The sequence below is a fragment of the Colletotrichum fructicola genome, assembly GCF_000319635.2.
Source record: "Colletotrichum fructicola Nara gc5 chromosome Unknown KSG_Nara_v1_contig11, whole genome shotgun sequence".
NCBI classification, from domain to species: domain Eukaryota; kingdom Fungi; phylum Ascomycota; class Sordariomycetes; order Glomerellales; family Glomerellaceae; genus Colletotrichum; species Colletotrichum fructicola.
Genome location: NW_027094061.1, coordinates 449628 through 472742, shown reverse-complemented (window position 1 = coordinate 472742; position 23115 = coordinate 449628). Strand labels below are relative to the sequence as shown.

At 49.2% G+C, this 23115-nt stretch overlaps 10 protein-coding genes across 10 annotated transcripts; 6 read left to right on the top strand and 4 right to left on the bottom strand.

The window, feature by feature from the left end:
- Positions 1-532: 532 nt before the first annotated feature.
- Positions 533-1318, top strand: hpcG (2-oxo-hept-4-ene-1,7-dioate hydratase; the record flags this gene model as incomplete). The annotated part of the gene is made up of 1 exon (XM_032037250.1): positions 533-1318. The coding sequence occupies one exon, from the start codon at positions 533-535 to the stop codon at positions 1316-1318; it is 786 nt and encodes a 261-aa protein (XP_031883797.1).
- Positions 1319-1478: 160 nt separating this feature from the next.
- CGGC5_v016658 (uncharacterized protein) lies at positions 1479-3173 on the bottom strand (the record flags this gene model as incomplete). The annotated part of the gene is made up of 4 exons (XM_032037249.1): positions 1479-2247; positions 2300-2427; positions 2480-2757; positions 2807-3173. 4 exons carry the CDS (start codon positions 3171-3173, stop codon positions 1479-1481), a joined length of 1542 nt encoding a protein of 513 aa, XP_031883872.1.
- Positions 3174-3997: 824 nt separating this feature from the next.
- On the bottom strand, positions 3998-4977 carry lxr4-2 (L-xylo-3-hexulose reductase; the record flags this gene model as incomplete). Its single annotated transcript, XM_032037248.1, has 4 exons — positions 3998-4182; positions 4261-4559; positions 4613-4849; positions 4916-4977. 4 exons carry the CDS (start codon positions 4975-4977, stop codon positions 3998-4000), a joined length of 783 nt encoding a protein of 260 aa, XP_031883873.1.
- Positions 4978-5581: 604 nt separating this feature from the next.
- On the top strand, positions 5582-7322 carry maoN-1 (Monoamine oxidase N; the record flags this gene model as incomplete). The annotated part of the gene is made up of 5 exons (XM_032037247.1): positions 5582-5777; positions 5838-5906; positions 5964-6110; positions 6173-7023; positions 7077-7322. 5 exons carry the CDS (start codon positions 5582-5584, stop codon positions 7320-7322), a joined length of 1509 nt encoding a protein of 502 aa, XP_031883859.1.
- A 388-nt stretch (positions 7323-7710) lies between these two features.
- On the bottom strand, positions 7711-9748 carry HNM1-7 (Choline transport protein; the record flags this gene model as incomplete). The annotated part of the gene is made up of 8 exons (XM_032037246.1): positions 7711-7834; positions 7899-8254; positions 8312-8370; positions 8425-8609; positions 8669-8957; positions 9032-9253; positions 9314-9474; positions 9564-9748. 8 exons carry the CDS (start codon positions 9746-9748, stop codon positions 7711-7713), a joined length of 1581 nt encoding a protein of 526 aa, XP_031883860.1.
- Positions 9749-10910: 1162 nt separating this feature from the next.
- Positions 10911-11713, top strand: CGGC5_v016654 (putative acetyltransferase; the record flags this gene model as incomplete). The annotated part of the gene is made up of 3 exons (XM_032037245.1): positions 10911-11011; positions 11064-11300; positions 11353-11713. 3 exons carry the CDS (start codon positions 10911-10913, stop codon positions 11711-11713), a joined length of 699 nt encoding a protein of 232 aa, XP_031883870.1.
- Positions 11714-12874: 1161 nt separating this feature from the next.
- lovD-1 (Acyltransferase LovD) lies at positions 12875-14171 on the top strand (the record flags this gene model as incomplete). The annotated part of the gene is made up of 5 exons (XM_066153551.1): positions 12875-13043; positions 13102-13533; positions 13606-13683; positions 13743-14018; positions 14119-14171. The coding sequence occupies 5 exons, from the start codon at positions 12875-12877 to the stop codon at positions 14169-14171; spliced, it is 1008 nt and encodes a 335-aa protein (XP_066006928.1).
- Positions 14172-16380: 2209 nt separating this feature from the next.
- ilvE-1 (putative branched-chain-amino-acid aminotransferase) lies at positions 16381-17361 on the top strand (the record flags this gene model as incomplete). Its single annotated transcript, XM_032037242.1, has 1 exon — positions 16381-17361. The coding sequence occupies one exon, from the start codon at positions 16381-16383 to the stop codon at positions 17359-17361; it is 981 nt and encodes a 326-aa protein (XP_031883869.1).
- Positions 17362-17770: 409 nt separating this feature from the next.
- On the bottom strand, positions 17771-19087 carry dao1-2 (D-amino-acid oxidase; the record flags this gene model as incomplete). The annotated part of the gene is made up of 5 exons (XM_032037240.1): positions 17771-18080; positions 18153-18556; positions 18616-18814; positions 18882-19001; positions 19059-19087. The coding sequence occupies 5 exons, from the start codon at positions 19085-19087 to the stop codon at positions 17771-17773; spliced, it is 1062 nt and encodes a 353-aa protein (XP_031883904.1).
- Positions 19088-20482: 1395 nt separating this feature from the next.
- On the top strand, positions 20483-22967 carry PUT3-3 (Proline utilization trans-activator; the record flags this gene model as incomplete). The annotated part of the gene is made up of 8 exons (XM_032037239.2): positions 20483-20523; positions 20578-20813; positions 20868-20996; positions 21056-21600; positions 21653-21926; positions 21988-22163; positions 22219-22399; positions 22453-22967. The coding sequence occupies 8 exons, from the start codon at positions 20483-20485 to the stop codon at positions 22965-22967; spliced, it is 2097 nt and encodes a 698-aa protein (XP_031884016.2).
- Positions 22968-23115: the final 148 nt, after the last annotated feature.

Below are 23115 nucleotides of genomic sequence, written 5' to 3'. Positions count from 1 at the left end.
ATGGGTGAAGCCGAAGCGAGTCGGTTGAGTCTCCGTAGGTAGTGAGTCTCGGATGCGTTCTTGCAGGGATCGGGAGCGGGAGCTAGGGTACGGTAGAATCGGGCGCCCGACTACAGGGGGTTCAATTTCAACGGGAGGCTCGGACCAAAAGATAAGACTATGACAACGGGATTGAATTCATTCGTCAGTTATTTTCAAGTTTCGGGTTGCCATGTTGCGTTCCAGATAAGGTACGAACCTCGCCGATGGTCAACGTAGATCCCGAGCTGCTCCTGTCGTTCCGGGCATCAACCATCGGTCTTCAGTCGGCTTATCAGAAAAGGTATCCGGCGCGCAGAAGAATCCTTGAGCTTTGTGCATGTTCAAATGTTTACGAGACTTATATAGCTTGAGGACATTGTTACTCTCAATACCATGAGATAATAGAAAGCATCAAAGCGCCTCTCTTATCAAATATCGTGTCACTATCCTACGCCCTTGACTTTTGATCGCGGCCTCTTCCAAGAAGCTTTACCTTTTCACCAATAAAATAATGCAAGAATCCGAACTTCAACAAATTTCAGAAGCTCTTAGAGCTGCTCGTATAAGCCGAGAGCCCATCGACCCGCCTGCCAAGACCTGGGGAAGCCTCGATCCTGACAGCGCCTTTGAAGTCCAAAGAGTGACCGTCAAGAATGCGGTCAGCAAGTACGGCGACCGTCTTGTGGGGTACAAGCTAGGAAACATTGCGAAAGTCATGCAAGATGCCTTCGGACTCGATCAGCCAGACTATGGTTTTCTTCTTGCGAGCACATTCATCTACGAAGGCACAACATTACCGCGAAAGGATTACATCAAGCCTTTTGTGGAGCTCGAGCCAGCCTTTGTGCTGAAGGGTCATCTGAAGGGGCCGAATGTTACTGTGGCCGATGTCATCAACGCCATAGACTACGCCATACCCGCCATCGAAATCATTGACTCGAGGGTAAAGAATTGGGCCATCGGCTTGGCGGATACTCTAGCAGACAATGGCTCCACTGGAGCTGTGATTCTCGGTGGCACCCCGCGGCGGCTTACCGACCTCACCTTGAGCAACACTCGAGGGATTCTTCGTTTCAATGATCGAGAGGTTATGACTGGAAACACCCGGAACGTACTTGGTAACCCCATCTCAGCTGTTGCTTGGCTAGTCAACAAGCTTTCTAAGTATGATGTCGAGTTCAGCCCAGGTCAAGTCATCTTGCCTGGTAGTTGTCTACAAGCAGTTCCGATGGAGGAGGTGGGTCATTGGTCTTGCACCTTCGAAGGCTGGGGTACTATTGACTTTGACGTAGTTTGAACTGGATTTGCTCTAGCAGGAACTGAGAACTAATCTGAATGGGTATCCAGAGACAAATATTAAGAAAGCCCAACCAAGAGACCTCTGCATTCCTAAACCTGCCATTGTAATCTGAATAACCCACAAGCAAAATCCTTGAAATAGCCCATGATATTGCATATTATCCTAGAAGATACTGATTTTGCGTGTATCCATGTGCCCCTGGCTGACACTTCTCGTCCATGATAGACCCCCACCAACTTCCGGTTCCATATTTTGCCCATACTTCCTCGAGCAAAGAGGCAGCTGTCAAGAACATGTCATACCTTGTCTTATCATTCCACCACTCGCAATACTGCTTCGCCTGTTCTCTCAGCTCCAGATTCGTTGTTTCACACCCTGCCAAGAATGTTGGGAGCAGGAGTTGCTTTTGCAGCATGGTGCCACGCCGGCACGAGCTCACATGGTTGAGAGCTTTTCGGGCCAGCAAACCTAAAACTGGAAGGGAAGTAGATTTCCGGTCCCATTTGAATACTCTCTCAATGTAAAGAAGCAGAGCATATCTCCACGCTTCGGCGCAGTGGTGTAAATCTTGCTTGTAGTTCAATGCTTCTTCAATCTCCTGCTGATCCACGTTTTGGGAGCCATCGTTCTCCAAAGTTTCGAAATCAATGCAGTCCGAATATGCCGGTGCCCTCCAGTCTTTGATAGCTTGCTCCACCGACAGGACAGGACCTGTATCAAACGTAACGCATGTCATCGTGGTGGCGAGCTCGAATTCTCTTGCGTACATTGCTAGACGTGTCATGTATCCGAATAGCTCTTCAGGACAGCCAGATACGTTGTAGAATGCCTTTTCATTATCGGGAGTCTGATAGTGAAGATTGGAATGATATGTGTGAGGTAGGACGCACCCCTTTCGTGTTGTCAGAGCTAAAGTCACGTCCCACCTGAGGTAAGTATTAGCACCTGCTCACACTTGTAACAGAGATCATGATTTACCAAATGAGCATTGAAATCTGAGCCTCTACTCTAGGCGTTCGTTGTCCTCCAGACTTATCAAATGTTGTGAGAACCCGATGTGCAGCGTGAAGCTGCGACGTCCACGAGCCATACGCGGATAAAGAGCACTTTGGACGGTCAGTTGATGATTTGGGAAACGCCGTATTCGGCAAAACGTACATTGAGAGTGAATAAAATGAGGACCGCTTCAAGAAGACCATTCTCAGCAGTCTGAGTATGTCCACTCCTTTGCCTCTCTTCAAGCATTTTTAAAGCAGTCGTTTTGTGCTGGCTAGCTTCTCTTCCACACTTCCCTGTGACCCTATTGATATGCCGATAGGATAATGCGAGAATAGAGTGGAGGAGAATATCGGATTTCTTCCACTTCAAGGACCCGCATCTAAAAGGGTTGGCGTCAAAATCAGATGTCAGTGGGAGTACGCAGAACTCTTGGTCGTCTACCTGGTTGGTCAGCTATGTAGCATTAATCGTGATAGGTATAAATACACTGAAGCAAAAGGTCATCGAGTGAACTAGTCACCTCGTTTGGTGAAGGGACCTTCGGCGATTCGATGGTCCTCGATGCTCGGTGCACCGAGATCATGCCGGGGTCAACTTGGCTTGAGATACCTTGCATCTGGTCATCTCTTTGTGATTCGAGATTCTCGGAGGCGTCAGTGCCTGATGGACTACAGGAGGAAAAGTCATCGACTCCAGCAAGGCCATCTAGGGTCTCCAGGAATGGTGTCAACAGTGAAGAAAATTCCATGGAGTCGAATTCGTAGCCCGTGAACTGCCCGTTGGCTCCCCAGAAAGGATCAACATTCGACACTGGCAGGGCTTGCATGGGCAAGGTCGCGTCAATTCCAGGCATCTGTGATGACAGAGGCGTAGTTGGAGGTAGAGTGGTACCAGAAAGCCCTGATGGCTCCGAAGACGCTGCTTCGTTTATATTCATGGGCTGTGGCGTCCGAGAACCAGATTCATCCTCCGGTCTTACAGTAATGCATTCCTGCGACTGCCCCTCTGCCTGGGCATTAAAACTATCTGCAGAATGCAGATCGCCGTTCGTGACATCAGGGAATTCTGGATGATCTCGAGAATGGTCGTTCAAGTTGCGACGGGCTCGGTTATGACGGTAAGGGGTAGAGTTTGGCTTGCGTTTACGGCTGGGCCCCCCGACGAATCTGAATCCTCGTGACGGCTTCGTTGCTGATTGCGGCATGTTCAGAAATATTGCAGTGATGAAACGGTCGACGTGAAGAACATAAGCAGACAATGTGAGCGTCGAGTTTGGAGAGTTCACAGGACCCAGGTTCTGTTCCGAACAGGCGACAGTTGCCGTATTGGGGCCATTGTGATGTCTTATCGGGATCTATGCCTTCCCGACCCATCAAAAATAGCGAACTAACGCGGGGTAATTGGAGACTGGTGGGCAGACTCCGGTGCCGGGCCCTCTTCCGCCCTGCGGGTTATATATTCCGCTCCAGTCCAGAGGCCGGGATCTGCGTCCCATCTCACTATCAGCCTATCTTACAAGGGTCAGGACATCATTTTAGTTCAACATCCCTTGTCCACTATCGATTGATGCGAGAATTCTTGCGGCTGGATCTGGAATCATGCTTTACTTTACTAAAGGGGATGCGAGACATATATCCAAACGTCATACGTCATAAAAAGATCCTTGTTCTACTAATTCTAGTTGTACAACCCTCCATTTGCCGACAAGGTAGAGCCGGTGGTCCAACGAGCGTCGTCGGAGCACAGGAAAGCTACCAAAGGAGCAATGTCATCAACCTCGCCAACTCGAGCAGCCGCCGGAGTAGATTCAATCAAGGGCTGCATATCCTTCAAAAATTGCTCATCACTCTGGAACCATTGGTCTAGACATTTGGCCTAGGATTAGCGGGGATCCCGTATACATGTACATACGTGAAACGTGTCTTTGTGTAGTGACTCACCTGTTGCGATTGGACCTGGGTTGACACTGTTGACTGTGATCCCATGAGATTGCCCCAATTCCTTCGCCCAAGTCCGAGTTAGGGCCTCGTTGGCCGCCTTGGTGGCGGCGTATACCGTTTGTCCTGCGACACCCAGGCGAGCGCCTGCGGACGAGATGAAGACGATACGTCCACCCTTTGGGAGATGTGGCTCAACGGCTTTGGTCAAAAAGATTGGGCCCTTCACATTTGTATCGAAATGCCTCTCATAGAATTCAGGTGTGGTGTCCACAAGATTGGCTTCATTGCCTTGGGCGGCACTGGAGTGCGATTGTCAGCATCAAGCCATGTTCACCCCACGGAGAAGGCGTACTTGTGGATAAGAATATCAATCTTCCCGGTAGGACTGATGCTCAAGGCGCTATCAACGATCTTAGGAATGTCGGCAAGCTTGCTGACATCTGCCTGACAGAGTGCGGCCTTGGTACCGTTGGCCTCGATCGTCTTCACAACTTTCTCCGCACGCTCACGGCTGCCCTCGGACACGTAGTTGACAACCACATTGGCCCCGCGCTTTCCAAGGAGTTCGGCAATGCCTGCACCAAGCCCTCTGTTGTTATTTTACGATTAGCAAACCGCGTTGTCATGATACTAGCAGTGAGATTCCAGCCCATACCTAGAAGCTCCAGTGACGATGGCAACTTTGCCTTCAAGGCTCAATCCCTTAAAGTCTACCATGGTTGAATCTGGGAATGATAACGAGACGACACACGAACAGCAATTGGGTTGCTAATGTATCGTGAAGTATCGGATATGAAGGTTTGATGAAGATGAACAGGGGAAGATGTCTGATGTTTGTCGCTTGTTCTTATTTACAATCAACGTATTGATGACGATGCATTTCTGCTGCAATTATCATCGCCGACCTTACGACCGATCACTCTTGAGTGGACTAACTCCGCCTCTTCTGGCAAGTCAACCAATTTCCTATCCTTGTTAGGTAGATGTTCCCACCTGCTGCGGGGAGGACCGGAGCTCGGACCCGGTCCAGGGAGTACGAAATATTTCCTAAATAGGAAATAATGCCAACAACCCCGCAAACTTTCTCCAAAAGTCGCTGAATGGCCACGTCCTGAAACTAACAGTGGGTTGGATGCACCCAAAGAACAGGACTCTCCAAGGCATAGCTGGAGTGCACATCGGTAACACGGCATTGGGCCAAAGATGGAATTATCTGATATCTTCTGTCGAAACGGATCAACCTTCTTAACTGCTGTGGATCGGGCACTAGACCTGGGGCATGTTACCATTCGTTGCATAGTTCAGTTTACACTTTTACGACATGACGCCTGAGAAGAAGACCAACGATGGGTACGAATGGACTCCCAAGTCTGTCTCGGTTTCGAAAGGCCTCGAAAGTGATGCAGTTGTTCAACGTCCTAGACGATTGGAATCGACTCCCAACCGCTTGTATGACACCATTGTGATTGGCGCGGGATATGCTGGCCTTGCAGCCGCGCGAGATCTTTCAACCAAAGGTAGGATCTTGGACCTGTTCAAGACTCTTGCTGTCCCAGTTACTGATACACTAGTGCCAGGCCACTCCGTGTTGCTGCTTGAAGCTCGAGACCGTATTGGGGGACGAACCTATACAGTAAAAAAAGATGGTACGTTGTATGACACTTACGTGTGCATCTAACGCTTCTGCTTACATCGTCGAACAGGATTTCTCTACGAAATGGGAGGCACTTGGGTCACCCACCACATGGGGTACCTGCTCAGAGAGATGACAAGATACAACATGGATCGTGATCTCATGGAAACTGGCATTGCGGATAAAAGTGATGGATACTATACCATCAACATTCAAGGTATTTTACCATTGCAATCATCACACCCGCTTCGTTGAAACTCATGTTATCGGACTATTTAGGTGCGAAGCCGAGAAGAACAACCCACGAAGAAGCCGGCACCATGACATCTCGAGCCTGGGATCTTTTCGTGAACGTCGATGGTCAACATTGTCGCACAATCTGCCCTTTGCCCCACGCACAGCTGAATAACATCGTTGTGGATCGATCAACCATCGAGAAATGGGACCAGATGTCTTGTCAGGACCGATACGTGCAAATCAAGGACCAGCTCAGCGCCGAAGAAAGAGGACTTCTTGTATCGTTGCTCTTGCACATCTCGGGCGGTGACATGGAGAACAGCAGCTTCTGGGATATGGCACGATCTCACGCTCTTATGACGCACGACTCCAAAAACTTCGGTGATATATGGCTTCGATACAAGTTGAGACAAGGACAAACAGCCCTCGCTAAGCGAATATTCGGGGAAGCCGTTGACTATGGACTCGATTACATCTTCTCGTTCCCTATCAGCTCCATCATCCAACGATCGGATGGTGTTCAGGTCCGTGGTCTTTCGGGGCAAACGTTCAGGGCTCGCAAGGTGGTTTGCACCATTCCACTTAACGTTCTGAAGGATGTCCAGTTCCTACCCCCGCTCTCAACGACTCGCCGCGAAGCCATTGAGCTGGGACATGTTAACCAGATGTCGAAGATACACGTCGATGTAAGCAACCCTGAGCTCGAAGGTTGGAACGGCATGCGCTTTCCTGGCACTCTGATGTACGGCTACGGCGATGGTGTACTTCCTAATGGGAATGTCCATCTTGTCGGTTTCGGGAAGGACGAGAAAGGAGCGTTTGTACCGGAGGAAAGCCCAAAGGCAGCCGTCGACGCCTTTGAGCAGCTCCATCCGATGAATGTTCAGAGAATGGTAAGTCACTTTGATTATCTTGATACGATTCCACAGATGTTAATGATGCTCAGATATTCCACAATTGGTGTACCGATCCATACTCTAAAGGGGGTCCGGCATGGTGGAGGCCTGGATACATGTCCAAATTTCAGGATGAGCTTCAGAGCAGACATGGAGATATCTTCTTTGCCAGTGGTGATTGGGCTCATGGCTGGCGAGCCTCTATTGACGGTGCACTTGAACAGGGTATCATGAATGCTCAAACGATTGCCACGGAACTCAGACCCAAGGGGAGGCTTGGTCAATCTCGCCTCTGACAAGGGCAAATGGGAAGAGTAAGGCGCGCTTGTACATTAGAAAGTCTCTCACAGGAATTGGATTGAAATTTCGCTACCTCTTCCTCAGCCTCCCTCGTCTGAAATCTTCGTCCTGGGGATGGAGATGTAGTGCAGCAGCCATTTCCACATACCAGGTTAATACAACAATCGTGAGGAACGTCGGAGGCGAAGACAAGTACTAATCTTGAAACCATAGGGCACTGCAATTTTCAATCGAGGGAAGCAACCTTCATAACACGGGCTCACAGAAGCCATGAATCGCAGTGCGTTATTGATAACCGCAATATTGAAATCTGCTAAGTACTGGTACTATCTATTCGATATCCTGAGGTGTGTCATGACAACGTAGACATGCCGTTTCATTCCCTTAGTCAATAGCGTTCTGGTCGTTGAGCATGGCCCAGTCGATAGAAGGCCCTTGAAACTGCTTCCTAATACAGCACCATGTCCCTATGATGAGACAGCCAATTGCCCCCAAAGTCACACATACGCTAAATTACGTGTTAGTGGAAACGTTCCAGACCGAAATGATCAAGTCATGGGAACGGAACTTACTAATTCATTGAAGCAGCCGTCACAGGTAGGATATTTGGGAAACAGATAACGATACCGATGACAGTTATCCAAACAGGAGAAAACGCATTGCAAAAGTACCCCCAGATTCCAAGATCGAATGAACGATTGGCAAGGGTCTTCCCTCGGCCTTGAACGAGGCAGATAGCTTGCGGTACAACGTAGGAGATGTTTACTGCGAGGACTGCAGAGACGATGATGGAGTTGAACGCTTGGGTACTCGCAACATATAGCAATCCATAGATCGCACAGAAGGCTGCCGAGAGAAGAGTGGTTCGTACAGGGAACTGATAGTATGAGTGGATCTCAGTCCAGTAGTTTGACCTCGGAAGTCCGTTCTGATGAAAGAGTCAGTCTCCGTCCTTTGTTTGGAGATATCTGTGCTCAGCACTTACGTCTCTAGCAAAAGCCCATGTCAGGCGTCCGCATGTGATCCACTGACTTGGCATGCACGCTGAACAGTATCATCAGTGTATCTGCATGTCAGATCTAGAGGGACTGGACTTACTGTAAAACAGAATAGTCAACACTATTTGCAAGCCTAATGCTGCAGTCTTGCTTCCTGTGGCTTGATAAAACGCTTCAAGACTAGGCAGAATTGCACCCCGCACAGCCTCAACATCTTTGATAACGAACATCATCGCGATGATGAAAGGCACTGATGTTACCAAGCCGATCATTAGAGTCAAGTTGCTAGGCAAACGCATTAGCTGCCGTTAAGTGACACGATGCCTTTGCATTGTAATACTCACATGACACGAGGAATCTCTTTCCCGGGATGATGCATCTCCTCCGCAATGTGGATTACGGCATCTAGGCTCGCAAAGGCGTACATGGCGTTGCCGATGCTCATGAACCAAGCCATCCCATTCGGCCATCCACTGGCACCGTCGAATTTGATGATCTGACTGGCAGGCTGAAATGACTTGCACATTGTCAGGATGACAATGGTGACAATGAAGAATCCGAGGATTGACAGAACTAAACAGAGCGTTGTCCACTTCCCAATATGGCGCTGGGGGATGGTGAAAATCGGCACGACTTGGGAGACTCAAGTTAGCATTCAGGAGTTGGTGGGAAGCGCCTGCCGATGGGTGGAGTGAGACGGAACTTACGAGTGACAACTAAAAGTGCAAGGTACACGAGATAAAACTGCCAGCGTTGGGGTTCAAAGCTGGGATTCACAAATTGAACCATGCCCATGATCGACTGAACGTTATTGGACAACCCGGAACAAGTGATGACCCACCATCCGACGATGCTGAGCAACCCAACCGAGAAGGCCGCAAACTTCTTGTGTTTCTTCGGGGCCAAGATAGATGTGAAGTGGTATTGGCCTGTAACTATTTGTCAATGACCATGGCACATTTCGCTCTTTTAGCGATTCCAATGCATACCTCCCGAAGATGGAAAAGCAGAGGCTTCTTCAGCCATGCCAGCGGCTACAATCCATTGCACAAAGCAGGCCACAATCAGGCCAAATACCGTTGCTTGCGGGCCACCATATACCATGCTCTGCCCAAAGCAACTCGCATATGACAACCACGAGTTTGTGATACTAAAGACGTCACAACGTTAGCATGCTTCTTCCTCCATGCTTTAGTTTTCAGCAAACCCTGCAAGGTTTCAACAGCATATTCAACTCACCTGAAGCCTAAACCAAGGGTTCCAAGAGTATTGAATGTCCTCTTCAATGCCGGGGCATGTCCTTGTGCTCGCAGAATGGCATCATCGTCCATACCATGAAGCTCTCCAAGGATAACTGATTGCCCATCGCTTCCGACAGCTTTTGGCTCGGCTATTTTGCCGTCATTTGGATATTCGCCGGTCATAGTCAGTCCAATGAACGGTTTGGTGGGACGATAGTTGCACAAAGATCGGTCGAGAAAAGCACTTCCCCAGACTCTGGGATGATTATCGTATGTTGATAGAGGGTTGTAAGGAATCTGAATTCCGTGGTCTGACTCCAAGAACTTTATATGGAAAGCTGCGGTGCGCTGCTCACGTCCACGTCTTATCAAGATCTTAGAAATTCAGCCGGACAAAGGTACGTGCACTACCCCTCCCTCCCCGTCTTCAGCTACAGGCTGAATGCCGTCTACACCTACACATTTCTCAATACACTAAGATCCAGTCAATCCATTTCCTGCACCAACGTCCCAATCATGGCTGGCATGTCGCTCGATTCGTTTGCTTGCAGTGTCACTAGGTCTCGTCAGCATGGAGAGAGATACAACTAGAACCATGTTTCCGCCCGTCCGAATCTCCTTGCACGTCCAAAGAATGCGTCGTAGATCTACATTCATGGCTCATAATTGATTCAGGGCCTTCCCCAGATTTCCAAGCCGCTTCCCCGCAAAGATCCTAGTTTGCCGAGCTTTCCTATCTTGAACGGCACCGCACGGATGCTAGCTACCATGCAACCCGCTATCTTTGGTGGGGGTCCATCACGGGGAGCTTCTACATGCCGATAGTGGCTGATATCTTGTCTCTGCTATCAGGTTTCTCACACGTCTTTCGCCTACCCAGGATCTCTATGTTAAGCGTGAGACAGGGATTCTCGAATACACATTGTGACTGCGTTGCGGAGACAAGTTTTTGGAGCTCAGCACGATAGACCCCAAACGTTATCCTTGCTACATGTACACGCAGAGACCGAAGTTATTGTTGAGCAACTACTTTGGACTGATCCGGACAAAGGATAGCACGCAGTGAGTCCAACTAGCCATCGTCGTCAACCAAACGTCGACAAGAATAGACCTTTCACACCTGTGTGCGTCTGAGCAGGGTGTGTCCCTGGTTGGTCTGATAGCATAGCGGGGTAAAATGTTGCGGTCAAATATTTCCAGATTCGGAAATGTCCTTTTGTCCTCTTCAGGAAAAGTTGAAATAACCCCATGTATAAAGTAGTTCCTGTTCGTTATGACATATCGATGTCAAATCAAGCAGCCAATTTTAGAAGGGACGAAAGTAACCGAGGACCAGTAAGTTGCCATGGCAAGAACAACGAAGAACAGCGAGATCATTCAGCTCGCCAAGCAGCTGAAGGGCACTCCCTGGTGCGAGGAGTACGAGCGCATGATTTCTGGAATGCTGTGAGAATGCAACATGACCAAACAGAGGTCCTTGAAATGTTAACGATGATAGGTACAATCCATTGCATCCCCCCCTGCTCGCAGGACGTCACCGCGCGAGATGTCTACTTCACAAGTATAACAATCTGGATCCGAACTCGAAGCCTTATGACGAGTTGATGGCCACACAACAAGAAATGCTCAAGGACATTTTGGGAAAGGTGGGCCCGGGAACTTTTATCGAGCCACCTTTCATACCAGATTACGGATGCAACGTGGTCATTGGCGAGAATTGCTTTATCAACTTCAAGTAAGACAACTTCCTCCAAGATCAGACCTGAACTGTTCTAATACTGACTTAGCTGCACCATCCTTGATACCAGCCTGGTGATCATTGGTAACCGTGTTCAACTGGGTCCAAACGTGAGCATCTACAGCGCAGGGCACGAGACCAGTGTCCTTTCTCGGATTAAGTTTGTCGAGTTTGGCGATCCCGTCTACATAGAGGATGATGCGTGGATTGGCGGGGGTACAATCATCCTGCCGGGGGTCACTATTGGGCAGGGAAGCACTATTGGAGCAGGATCAATCGTGACAAAGAGCATTCCACCATACTCTGTTGCTATGGGGGGCCCCGCAAAGGTGGTCAAGAAGCTCCCAACTGTCGAGGAAGAACTGGCGGATCCGAACAATGCTTACAGAAACATGCCTGACCGGCAGTGAAATTTCAGGGAAAAGATAGTATTGGGTTTATGTAGATTTATTGGCAGAAACACGATTTGCTATCTTCCCCAAATGCCACAAAGCTCATGTCAGAAAGTGTCTCGGACATGGCGGACAGCTTCCGCTTGAACCTCGACGTGCATGCCCGGGACAACCAAAGCTGCAACCACTACCGACGTCCACGTTGGCGAATGACCCGGGTACCTTTCCCGGAAGACCTCCAGCAGTTTGCCCTCATCTTCCGCACGAATAAAATACGCAACAATTTTGTGCGCTCCCCCCAGGCCAAGTTCGACTCCAGCGTCGCGTAGAGCTGCATCAAGACAGTCGCATACGGCATTAAACTCATCCCGAATGCTGGAATTGACTAGTTCTCCTGTTGAGAGGTTGACGCCGACATGACCGGTCGTGACAACTAGGTGACCATGTAGAGGTATCGTGGCCGTGGTAGCAAGGGATGAGGAGCGAAGCATCTCGCCGACTGGACCTGGCAGCCATCTGTACTCTGCCATTGTGTGGATTTGTCAAAGATGAAATGAGACGGTTCCGTTTGTTCCTTCGTTTTCTCGTAAGCCGTAGATTTCAAGATGCATCCCTAGCTGAAATACCGGACGGCCGCTCCTCAAAAGTAGCTCTGCCGCACTGCCGCTGTCGTCTATCCACAATCTGCTGGGTCCAGGACAGACATGCTCAGTGATGGGCTTAATATGTCCGCAACGGGAAATATTTACAATGCTTGCAACCCCACCCTCCTCGGCTGCGCACCACCCAAATTATCAATACCTGCCATCGTCTATGCTCCTCAGAACCATAGACAGCTTGATGTTGAACAAATAAACGTGCCAGCTTTTGTGTAAAAACGAAACATTGATAGGGGACATTTGCCGCCTAGCTTCAACCCACGTAACGCGAGACACATTGACCAAGATGCCCACCATAACTGCAGCTTCAGCACAGGGTCTGCGCGATCTGATTGACCAGTACACCACGGGGGAAACCCCGAAACTTCCGGGGATTGTGTATTGTGCATTTGCACAAGATAGCCTTCCGATATTTCAGCATGCATCCGGGAAGAAGGGCTTGTCGACAACCCAGCCAATGACGTTGGACACCACGTTTTGGCTCTTATCATTTACAAAGTTGGTAACTTCCATAGCTTGTATGCAATGCGTTGAGCGAGGCTTGCTCAAGCTGGACGACGCAGACCAGCTCGAAGAGTTGGCACCGGAACTACGTCATGTGCAGGTGCTCCAGAGGACAGCCGAAGGAGACTTCCACTATGTTCCGAAGGAAAGTCGCATCACCTTCAGAATGCTTCTGAACCACACGGGTATCACATCCAAGCTTCAAACCGGTTCGATTTGCTTGCTGATATACATGCTTCGCAGCTGGATTTGGCTACGCCTTTGAAGATGACAAACTCGCCGAGGTAGCACGTCCGGTCGGTCTGGATGATTTCTCCTGTGACAGATTTGATGTCATCAACCGCCCTCTGGTGAACCAGCCGGGTGAAACATTTCAGTATGGGACATCAATGGACTGGGCGGGCATTATTGTCGAGCGTGCTACAGGAGTGTCCCTAGAAACGTACTTTCAGGAGAACATTTTCGGACCTCTCGACATCACCAGCATCACGTTTCAACCTTCGGAAGAGTCCAAATCACGATTGGCTCATATGCATCAGAGAGACGTTGACGGTGGATTTTACGAGATAGATCACATCTACAGAAAGCCCCTGGTCGTGAAAACACAGGAGGAAAAGGACAACCTATTTTGCGCTGGGGGGCATGGATGCTTTGGCAAGCCAGCAGAGTTCTCCCGTAAGTCTCTAGTTCCGAAATCGTCATGAGAATAGGATATTTTTGGGAAACTTCGTGTTGACTTTGGCCCAGGTATCATCGCACTGCTCCTGAATGATGGCCAAGATGCTAGGACGAAGGCGCAACTGCTGAGGTCCGAAACAATAGACGGTATGCAACCTGAATTATTTCTTAGCTCTTTCGATAATCTAAGTTCTGACGTCGCTTAGAAATGTTCACCGATCAGATTTCTGACAAGCCTCGCTATTCTAACAAATTCATCCCGGTGTCAAAGCCAACACTGGCAAGGCCCACCCCGTTGACTGCAATGCCAGAGGATCATACTGAAGGCTGGGGTCTTTCCTTCTCAATCAGCCACCAACCGTCATCGACGGGAAGGCCTGCAGGAGCCGCCTCCTGGGAGGGCCTCGCAAATCTCTATTGGTTTGCAGACCGCAAGAACAAGCTTGGCGGGATTATTGCAACACAGATTGCACCTTACGGGGGTAAGCACGAGCAGTACCCAACGTTTTGGTCTTGCCATCACCAAAATGCAGCGCTAACCAGAGTGATGATCACCAGATCCTTATGTTCTTGAATGTTCAGACAAGGTCGAAACGGAGATTTACAAGATTATTGCTTCCAGAACTACTGAGTGAAGCCGTAAGATACCTGGCTAGGGCCGGCAATCGGTAACGCCTGTCGTTGTCAAAACCTTTCAAGTAAGACTGTTCATGGGCAAAAAGGTCGTTTGGCAATCAAATCAAGTTTTCATGGAAAGCACCAATATCAAAACGTGGGGAATTACCACCTACCGGCTCTTGCAGCTTGCTTCGGGCCGGTGTGATTCGATCTTCAGAGCTCCGACCCTGTCTTTTCCATGCAACCTAAGTCAAAAAAGGCAATTCAGTGGCCCAGATAGCTTGATCTCTTCAAAAGACGACATCATCCCGCGCCCACACTTGAGCATTTCTTTCAGACTTAAAACTGCACTTCAAATATTCGAGACTTGAAAATCATGCACTCTGCTGCTCATGCTCGTGTACTCGCGTCAGTCATGGGTTCGCCAAATGTTGCGACGAGCCCTACCAAAGGGCGTCAACTTAAGTTCGATGAGCTAGTAAATGCTCTTCTATCCGATCCGCCGTCAAAGTTCGACCCGTTTCGTATTTATCGCAGTCACTATAAGTCCGACGGTATTGATATAGGGTTTGATATACTCCTTCCGAAGACGATGAAGCCTCAAGGCCCAAAGCCTGTGATTGTACGAATTCACGGAGGGTTTCTTGTATGTTCAGTCACTCATATTAGGCTCCAATTGTACCGGGAATTCCGATGAAGGCTGATGGTCTTATAGGTCACAGGCTCGAGCCTTTTCCCCGCTTGGTTCACCAAGTGGATTTTGGACTACGCTGAACTTCACGATGCCGTGATTATCAGTCCCAACTATCGTTTGCTCCCAGAAGCCAAAGGAGTTGAAATATTGCAAGACCTGAAAAGCTTTTGGTCATGGCTCAGCAACGGTGTCGAGCAATCGTTAGCATGCGTCGGGTTGAGCAACATCAAGCTTGATCTGGATCAATTGCTGGTTGTGGGCGAAAGCGCCGGTGAGTCGACGCCTCTTGCCCAGAAACAGCGACTGAACTGACATCATTGTCTTTATGCCGTTATCAGGGGGGTATCTTGCCCTGCAATCAGTTCTCCTCGGTTTCGCTAGTCCCCGTGGTATGATCTTGGCGTATCCCATGATTGATCTTGAATCGCCGCATTACACCAGGCAATTTACCAAACCAATCGTCGGCGTTCCAAACTTCCCGGATGAGGTCATTCACGAGTTTCTGACTTCTCCATTGTCTGGGAGCAAGAAGCTTTTGACAGCAGCTGATCCCCCAACGCGACTCGACTTGGCCATGGCAATTGTGCAAAATGGAAGGTTTCTCGAGTTCTTGGGCACAGAAGACGAATTATTTCCTCTCCGACTGTTGACCAGGAAGGGTCGCACAAACCACCCCATACTCCCGCAATGCTTCATCTTGCATGGTGAAGAGGACTCCGCAGTACCAGTTGAGGGAACAAGGAAATTCGTGGCACGTTTGAAGACAGTAGACCCATCATCTCGTACGCATTTGGCAATTCGGCCTGGGGATCACGGTTTTGACTCAACCGCAAAACTTGGTGATGATTGGTTGGCAAAGGGCCTTCAAGGTGTGACGGACGCTTGGCTCAACTAGGTACAACTAGGTACCTTGGAGGCAAATGGTCCTTTGCCTTCAAGCAGAAATGTCACTACAATGCAATCACAGCCCAATATTTTCCGTACTGCATTATTATCATTACGCAACGTCTAGCAACTAGTGTTATTGGCCTTTACAATGGAGAGCCCCGCACGTTGAGATGCAGACGTGGATTGCGACGAAGACGTGGCAAAATCGCGCTTTCTCCGTTTCAGGAAATATCTACACTGATTAGAAGACCCTTGTTGACTTGTCACCAGGTGAGATTCAGCCTCAAGGATCCGAATGGAGGCCTTTACAGCGAGACGGCCTCTCTATTTCGGGAAATATTTGCTGTGTTGCACGGCTGTGGGGAACGGGCCTCCGCATCCAACAGACTGCCTCGCGATGCGTCACTGCAGCCACAGTCATAACCTGGGCCATGATAGTTAAGAGATCACAGCATCTGCGTTCAATTAGATTTCAAGGTCAACAGACGAAACTCAAGAACAATAAGCAATCATCAATCATCAACTACCAATCATCTTGTTTTCCGTTTTCGTCGTTCATCTCGACCTCCCTTCACCAATCCGCTGCCGGTCAATCTTTCATTCTCTTTCGCCCTCCGCCACAGGCTGAACGACGATAATCCAAAATGGCCACGATGGACAAGGTCTTTACTGCATACCAGCAGCGACAAGCAGTCCTGGAGAAGTCCACTTCCACCAACCCGTTTGCCAAAGGCATCGCATGGGTAGAGGGACAACTCGTTCCACTCGCAGAGGCACGAATTCCGCTTATGGATCAAGGCTTTATGCACAGCGACTTGACCTACGACGTTCCCTCTGTTTGGGATGGTCGCTTTTTCCGCCTAGACGACCACCTCAGCCGTTTGGAGGCCAGCTGCACCAAGTTGCGTCTCCGACTTCCCCTGCCCCGCGAGGAGGTCAAGAAGATCCTGATTGACATGGTAGCTAAGAGTGGCATTCGCGACGCCTTTGTGGAGCTCATTGTGACCCGTGGCCTGAAGGGTGTCCGAGGTGCGAAGCCGGAGGATCTATTGAACAACAATCTGTACATGTTCATTCAGCCTTACGTTTGGTGCATGGATCCTGAAGACCAGCCTCACGGGGGCTCTGCAGTTATCGCACGAACTGTCCGCAGGGTTCCTCCGGGTGCCATCGATCCCACCGTCAAAAATCTCCAGTGGGGTGACTTGGTGCGAGGTCTCTTCGAGGCTTCTGACCGAGGCGCTACCTATCCCTTCTTGACTGACGGCGACTCGAACCTTACGGAAGGCTCTGGGTTTAACATCTGCCTCATCAAAGACGGTACTCTTTTTACACCTGATCGTGGCGTCCTTGAGGGTGTGACGAGAAAGAGCGTTCTTGAAGTTGCTGAGGCAAACAAGATTCCTATCCGTAAAGAGGTTGTTCCTGTCGAACTGGCCTACCAGGCGGATGAAATACTGATGTGTACGACGGCTGGGGGCATCATGCCGATTACCAAACTTGACGACCAGCCCGTCAATGGAACGGGTAAAGTTGGGCCTCTGACGAAGAAGATCTGGGATGGATATTGGGCGCTGCATTACAGCCCTGCGCACAGCTTTGAGATAGACTACAGTGCTGCTTAGTTTCAGTTGGAAGATGACGGCTCATTTCCAAAAAATCAAACACATTGCTTTCCATTGAGTTCCTACTAAAGTGCGTTGGCAACGACATCCTTCCCGGAATCATACCCGTGAAGTTCAAGCATGTATTAGCCAGGGACACAATAGTCAGAGACTCGAAACAAGAAGGAGGAATATTGCAATTTACCACATTGGAGGTTGCAAACCGTTCTTGTATGTCCGTTAAATCCTGGAATGCTGCCACGTCCTCTTTTGCAGAAGCGTTTTTTCCGTCTTACATAATGAAAGTGGTAGGTAGAGACGAAGAGAAAGCACAACCAGGACACCACGAGTATGGACGTATCATGAGCGGAATCTTTACTCATTACGCGTGACAAATGAACTCAAGGCTGCTGCGTATCTATTAACAACCTCACAGGCGCGACCTTAAGCCTGCCTGCTGTATATCTTTCAAAGCGGTCGCAGCAGCCTCGACTGCCTCCAACGCCATGCCGTATCCAGCCTGAAAACCAGTACCTCCAGCTCCGTAATTATGTACGATCAAACCCTGCCTCCCACCTACGTCAACCTGAACACCCTCGACGCGAGCACCGCCTTCTCGTGAGGGCCTTAGTCCAGCAACAACCGCAAGTACTTCAGAATCCTTCTCACGAAGCTCGCTACTCAACTTGTGGGTCCGATCCATAATGGAGATGGTCTCATGATAGTATGTAGCACCGTCACTGTGTTATCAAGGGTGAGCTCACGCCAACATGTAGGTTCTCAACGATGAGCTCGCCAGATGATCAACTTACCCACTTCCCTTCTGCATGTAGCCTCCCAATATGGCATTCCCGTTTGATCCAGGGCGCGGGATCACGTAGGTCTCGTAGTCCTTGCCGTGCCTCATTACATTTGTTCGGACTGGCGGTGCTCTGACCAACACAACCTGGCCTCTGGTTGGGTAGCAGCGTTGGTCTTCGACGCCGGATAGTGTCTTGGCTGCGTTACCAGTGCAGTTGAACACGACCTTTGTGTCGAGACTGATGAGGCCGGATTGAATATCGGGAACCTTTTGCCGGATGAAACGTACACCATAGCGGTCCTTCAGCGTCCGGTAAAGGTAGAGGAGATGTGCAGGCGCATTCACAGTCAAAGTGGTGAAAGACACAGCAAATTTGACGCCTTCTGGAAGTTCCTCTTGAGGCAAAACTTTGAACTGCCATGACCGTGTCAGCGCTTTGGATTTATCACAACAGTGTTTGTGAAAGTTCTTACATCCTCAAGGTAGTCAGACATGTGCTTTATCTTTTCGTGGGGAATCTCTTCATCCCACATTTCTATAGATGGAGTTCTCTCCACGAACGCCTTTTCGTCTGTATCAGAAGCCAGCTTGCAGAGATGGGAGTAACCGACGCGATCCCATCTCAACGCGTTGGCATCGCTGCCGGAGATGGCTGAAAAGTTGCAGCCGGCCCTGATTGAGTCAGCCATGTCTTTGTCTGGATCACTTGACTGGTTCAATGAGTTTGCATCGTCCTAACCAGGGGGAAGTGTAAGTGACCGCAGTGTCTCCAGGCAGGTATTCCGCTACGACCGTAGTAGATTTACCGAGGCCTGCCTTTGCCAACACCAGTGCAACGTCCAGGCCGATGATGCCTGCGCTATTTGATAAAGTCAGCGACTCTTTACTTCAACGTCACGTGCTATTTCTCACTTACCCAACAATTACAATGCTTTCAGCGGGCATCGTAACGCTTAGGGAATATCAATTGGGCCAGAGTAACAGACAAGAGTGAGCTTGGGTTCAAGAGCTTGATGAAAAGCTCTCCTGAAAAGACATGGTCGCTCTACTTCAGATCCTACGACTGGGTACAATTCATAGATTCAATATTTTCTAAGCCTTCTTCTTCGCATGTTCGTTTGTTGGTGCATGCGCCTTGGGGATATTTCCCAAAACGGAGAAATTCCCCTGCTTCCTAAAGTAGACGGGCCCCGAGCGTTCACTGTATTCAAAATAAAAGCCTGTTCTGGAACTACATCACAAATATAATGTGCATGCAGAAATATATATGAAAATCTTCTAATTGGAGAGATCTTCTGTCTTTACTATCACGCGACATGTAACGAATGGAGACGCCTAGCCTCCGACTGGGTATAAAATACAGTAGTGGCCCGCTATCGCCATCAATCCAGCAACGCTATGACCGATTTGTGGTTCCCGATTCCTTCTTATCTACCTTACTCAGATGATAAACGACCAAAACTCTTTTCTCTCAAAGTTGGCGACGATAGATTTGGACGATAGAGATTCCTCAGGATAGCAGAAGCTTGACACAAGCAGAGGACTCGCTGACTCGGCTTCTTGATAACGGCGCCATCCCGACCCGATCCCTGCACCCGATCCCTGCACCCGATCCCTGCTCGGCTTCTCGGCCCCACATCAGGAGGGGCTGCTCCGGATCGAATCGCTAATTTCGGGTAAGACAGACGGTGTGATCTTCGCGTTCAAGATTTGACAACGAACTTCGTTATCTACGTAGCCTTCGTTGAGATAGGAATGGAAGGCAGAGACTATTAGGCCACCGACTCCATGACGTTTTGATCAAACAGATGTGCATGTGACAGAGCCCACCGTGCCTGCAATGTGAAAAGTTCCTTATCAAAAAGTCCATACGCGAGGTCAATGATAGATTTCCGTGTCCCCGGCAAACCTGTTCGAATCGCTGAGGTGTCTTTGATGGCCGTTCATCTGGCGCACACAAGCCAATGGACTCTAGTCAGAATACGCGAGTGTTATGTCATTAAATAGTTAGGAGTAGTTTCCATGGACATACCACATTAGCTAAAGGTGTGTCATAGCGTCCTTCCCCGGATTCATGCCGTCATGGGGTCACGAGCTTGTCTGGCACGATTTTGTGTGATTTCGCGGGGTACACGACTCTGTCCCCACTTGTCATCCACCCGCTATCAGCGTCTCTGCGCTTCATCGATCGGTAGCATCCATCTTTGATATCGGCCGCGTGCCCTGTTATCAATAGTTTTCGCTGCGAAATTAGTTATACTCACTCATTCTTCGACGTCAAAGAAAGAGCCATTGTCCTTCTTGTTGTTCAAGAGGGCTCGTTCTGACCGTGCTTCAAAAATGGACGGTGGTCGGAGGAAGATTAGAAGGACTACAAACGCGTAAGACTCACCACAACCCTCCGCAATGCAAGATCTCACATGGAGACTATCCAGATGCATACCGTGTCGGACGAGCAAAATCAAGTGTACTGGTGATGAGCCATGTGCAAACTGTAGACGACGCGTGGTCAGATGCAAGTATGAGGATTCGGGCACGAAGGCATCTTCTTCAGAGAGATCGATTCACATCAGAAGCGAAGATGATAGAAGAAGACGAGCCTCGGACGTGTGTTCGACCGGAAGCAAGAGATCGTGTGATGCTGCTTTCGGCTCCGAGAACGATGACGACGGTGAGCGAATTACCAAGTTAAAGCACGCTCATTCCTTTTCTGACATATTTCCAGTTGCAGTAACGTCACCAAGGGGTTCAAGAAGAGTCCAATCTAGCGATGAAACACATTGTGTATACACAAGTCCCTTCACGCTGCCGTCCACGACGATCCGAAACACTCATCAAAACAAAAGAAACTGGAGTAATTTCTCTTTCTTCCAGTCGTATTGCACCTGAGATTAGCTAATGAGATCTTGATAGTCTGGCTGGCACCGTCTTCAACATGGTCCTTTACCGCCCGACTTACTCTAATGATGGCGGAGAAGCTCCAGCTTGAAACTCCCTTCAGTGCGCCGAGTTTCCTCAACGACGAAATATATACTCTAAAGTGGAGTGCTGCAGGCGCAGATGAGCCGCCCGACATCAAAGGCCTTCCTTCCATTGAGCATGCTCTTTATCTATATAACACAGTGAAATTTCACCTTGGCCAGAACTATCAATTTCTCGACGACGAAGTATTCGTCCAGAATGTAAATGAGTTCTACTATGGTAACCCTGTCCAAAAAGCAGCCGAGTCGCGGCTCTGGTTTGTTCAGTTTTTGTTGGTCTTATCCTTTGGGCAAGCCTTTCTTTCGAGATCAAAAACCCCCAAAGAGCCGCCAGGCTCCAAGTTTTTCATTCGTGCGATGTCACTTTTGCCTGATCCCTCGTTGTTGTGGAAGGACAGTCTTCTTGCAATCGAGGTTCTGGCCCTAGCCGGTCTGTACTTATACTCAATTTATCAAAGAGAGTCAGCACAGCTATATGTAAGTATACATCTTCCTCGACAAGACTGAGCTGACGTTCACCACATTCAAGGTCGCCCAGGCAATACGAATAGCCCAGCTGGAAGGCCTCCACACCCAGCTGCCTGAAGAGGCCTTGGGATCTGACACAGTAGCATGCTGTCGGAAGTTGTGGTGGACTCTATATATCATGGACCGCCATTTTTCATGCTCATTGGGCGTTCCGATGAATACTCAGGACATTGACATTACAACCTTGCTCGATCCGCCCAGCATGGCATCACCTCAGGATACAACTCTGGGTTTGAGAGTAAAGCTATCTCATCTACTGTCCTCCATCATCAACAGTCAGTCAATATGCATCCAGTATCATTTGCAGAGTTTGTTCACGGCTAATGGCTTATTTAGCCGTTTACAAATCTGAAAAGACCGCGTTGGGCAAGTTTCTTGAAGAAACAAAGTCGATTTTGCACACTCTGGCAGGACATGCCCAGGAGATCGAAAAGATCACTCGTGTCAAATTCCAAAACTCGGTGGACACAATGCCAAAAGGAACGAGAGATATTACTCTTCTTTATCATCAAGTGCAGTTGCTCCAATCCCAACCTGGTGGTTTCGCTGCTAACATCCAATGCCCAGTGCGTGGTTATCGCCACACGGCCACTACTTCTGTCAGCGCTCAAACAACAACTCGACCATTTTGGCCGAGGACTACCGGACATGGAGGGCTTCATGGCTCCGCTTATCCCGTTGATGTCAACAGGAATCAAGTCTGCAGTTAAGACACTCCAGATCCTCTCCGGAGAGGACACTCTAATCGGTAAGCGTTTCCAGGCGACTTCTTGAAATCGCATCAGACTTACCAGACAATAGAGGTCTTCCTTCCTTTCGATCTTGAGTACGCATACGGTGCGGCGATTCATCTCACCATTGCAAATGCCTTATTTCCATCTACAACCGAAATAGACGGGCCAACACACGGCAGAGAAGCACATGCAATCTTGGATGACATGATTCACAAGGGCAACTCCGTGGCGGAAGTACGGAAAGCTGAGTTAACTCATTTGGAATTTCTTTTCAATGAATTTGCCATGCGGGTTAATCAGCCTGACGTTCAACCCTCGAGGCCGCTTGTACGTTCGCTTCAACTGCGGCCATTCCCAAGTATCTGGGAGTCTTCAACCGCGGAACCTGATTTGGCTTCCATGACTACGCTTAGCGAGCCTCAGCCCCTAGTTTGCGCACCAGAAACACCGAGCAACGCCGAGTTTCTTGATAGCATCGGAATATCATCTGATGATTTCTTGTCCATTGTGGAGCAGATGGGTAGTCACGACGACGCTGATCTACCCTTTGCCATGCTAGATTTGTCTCAATTCTGGAAGTAGCTCAGAATATTAGACTTATCCGGGCCTTTTGCCCAATTCTTGTAGACCAATACAGCGTAATTCGGATGAAATTATGGCTTGAAGGTAACTTGGTTCTTGTCCTGTTTCTACTTATTCGGTATATGGTGGCCGGGCTCACGAATCAACT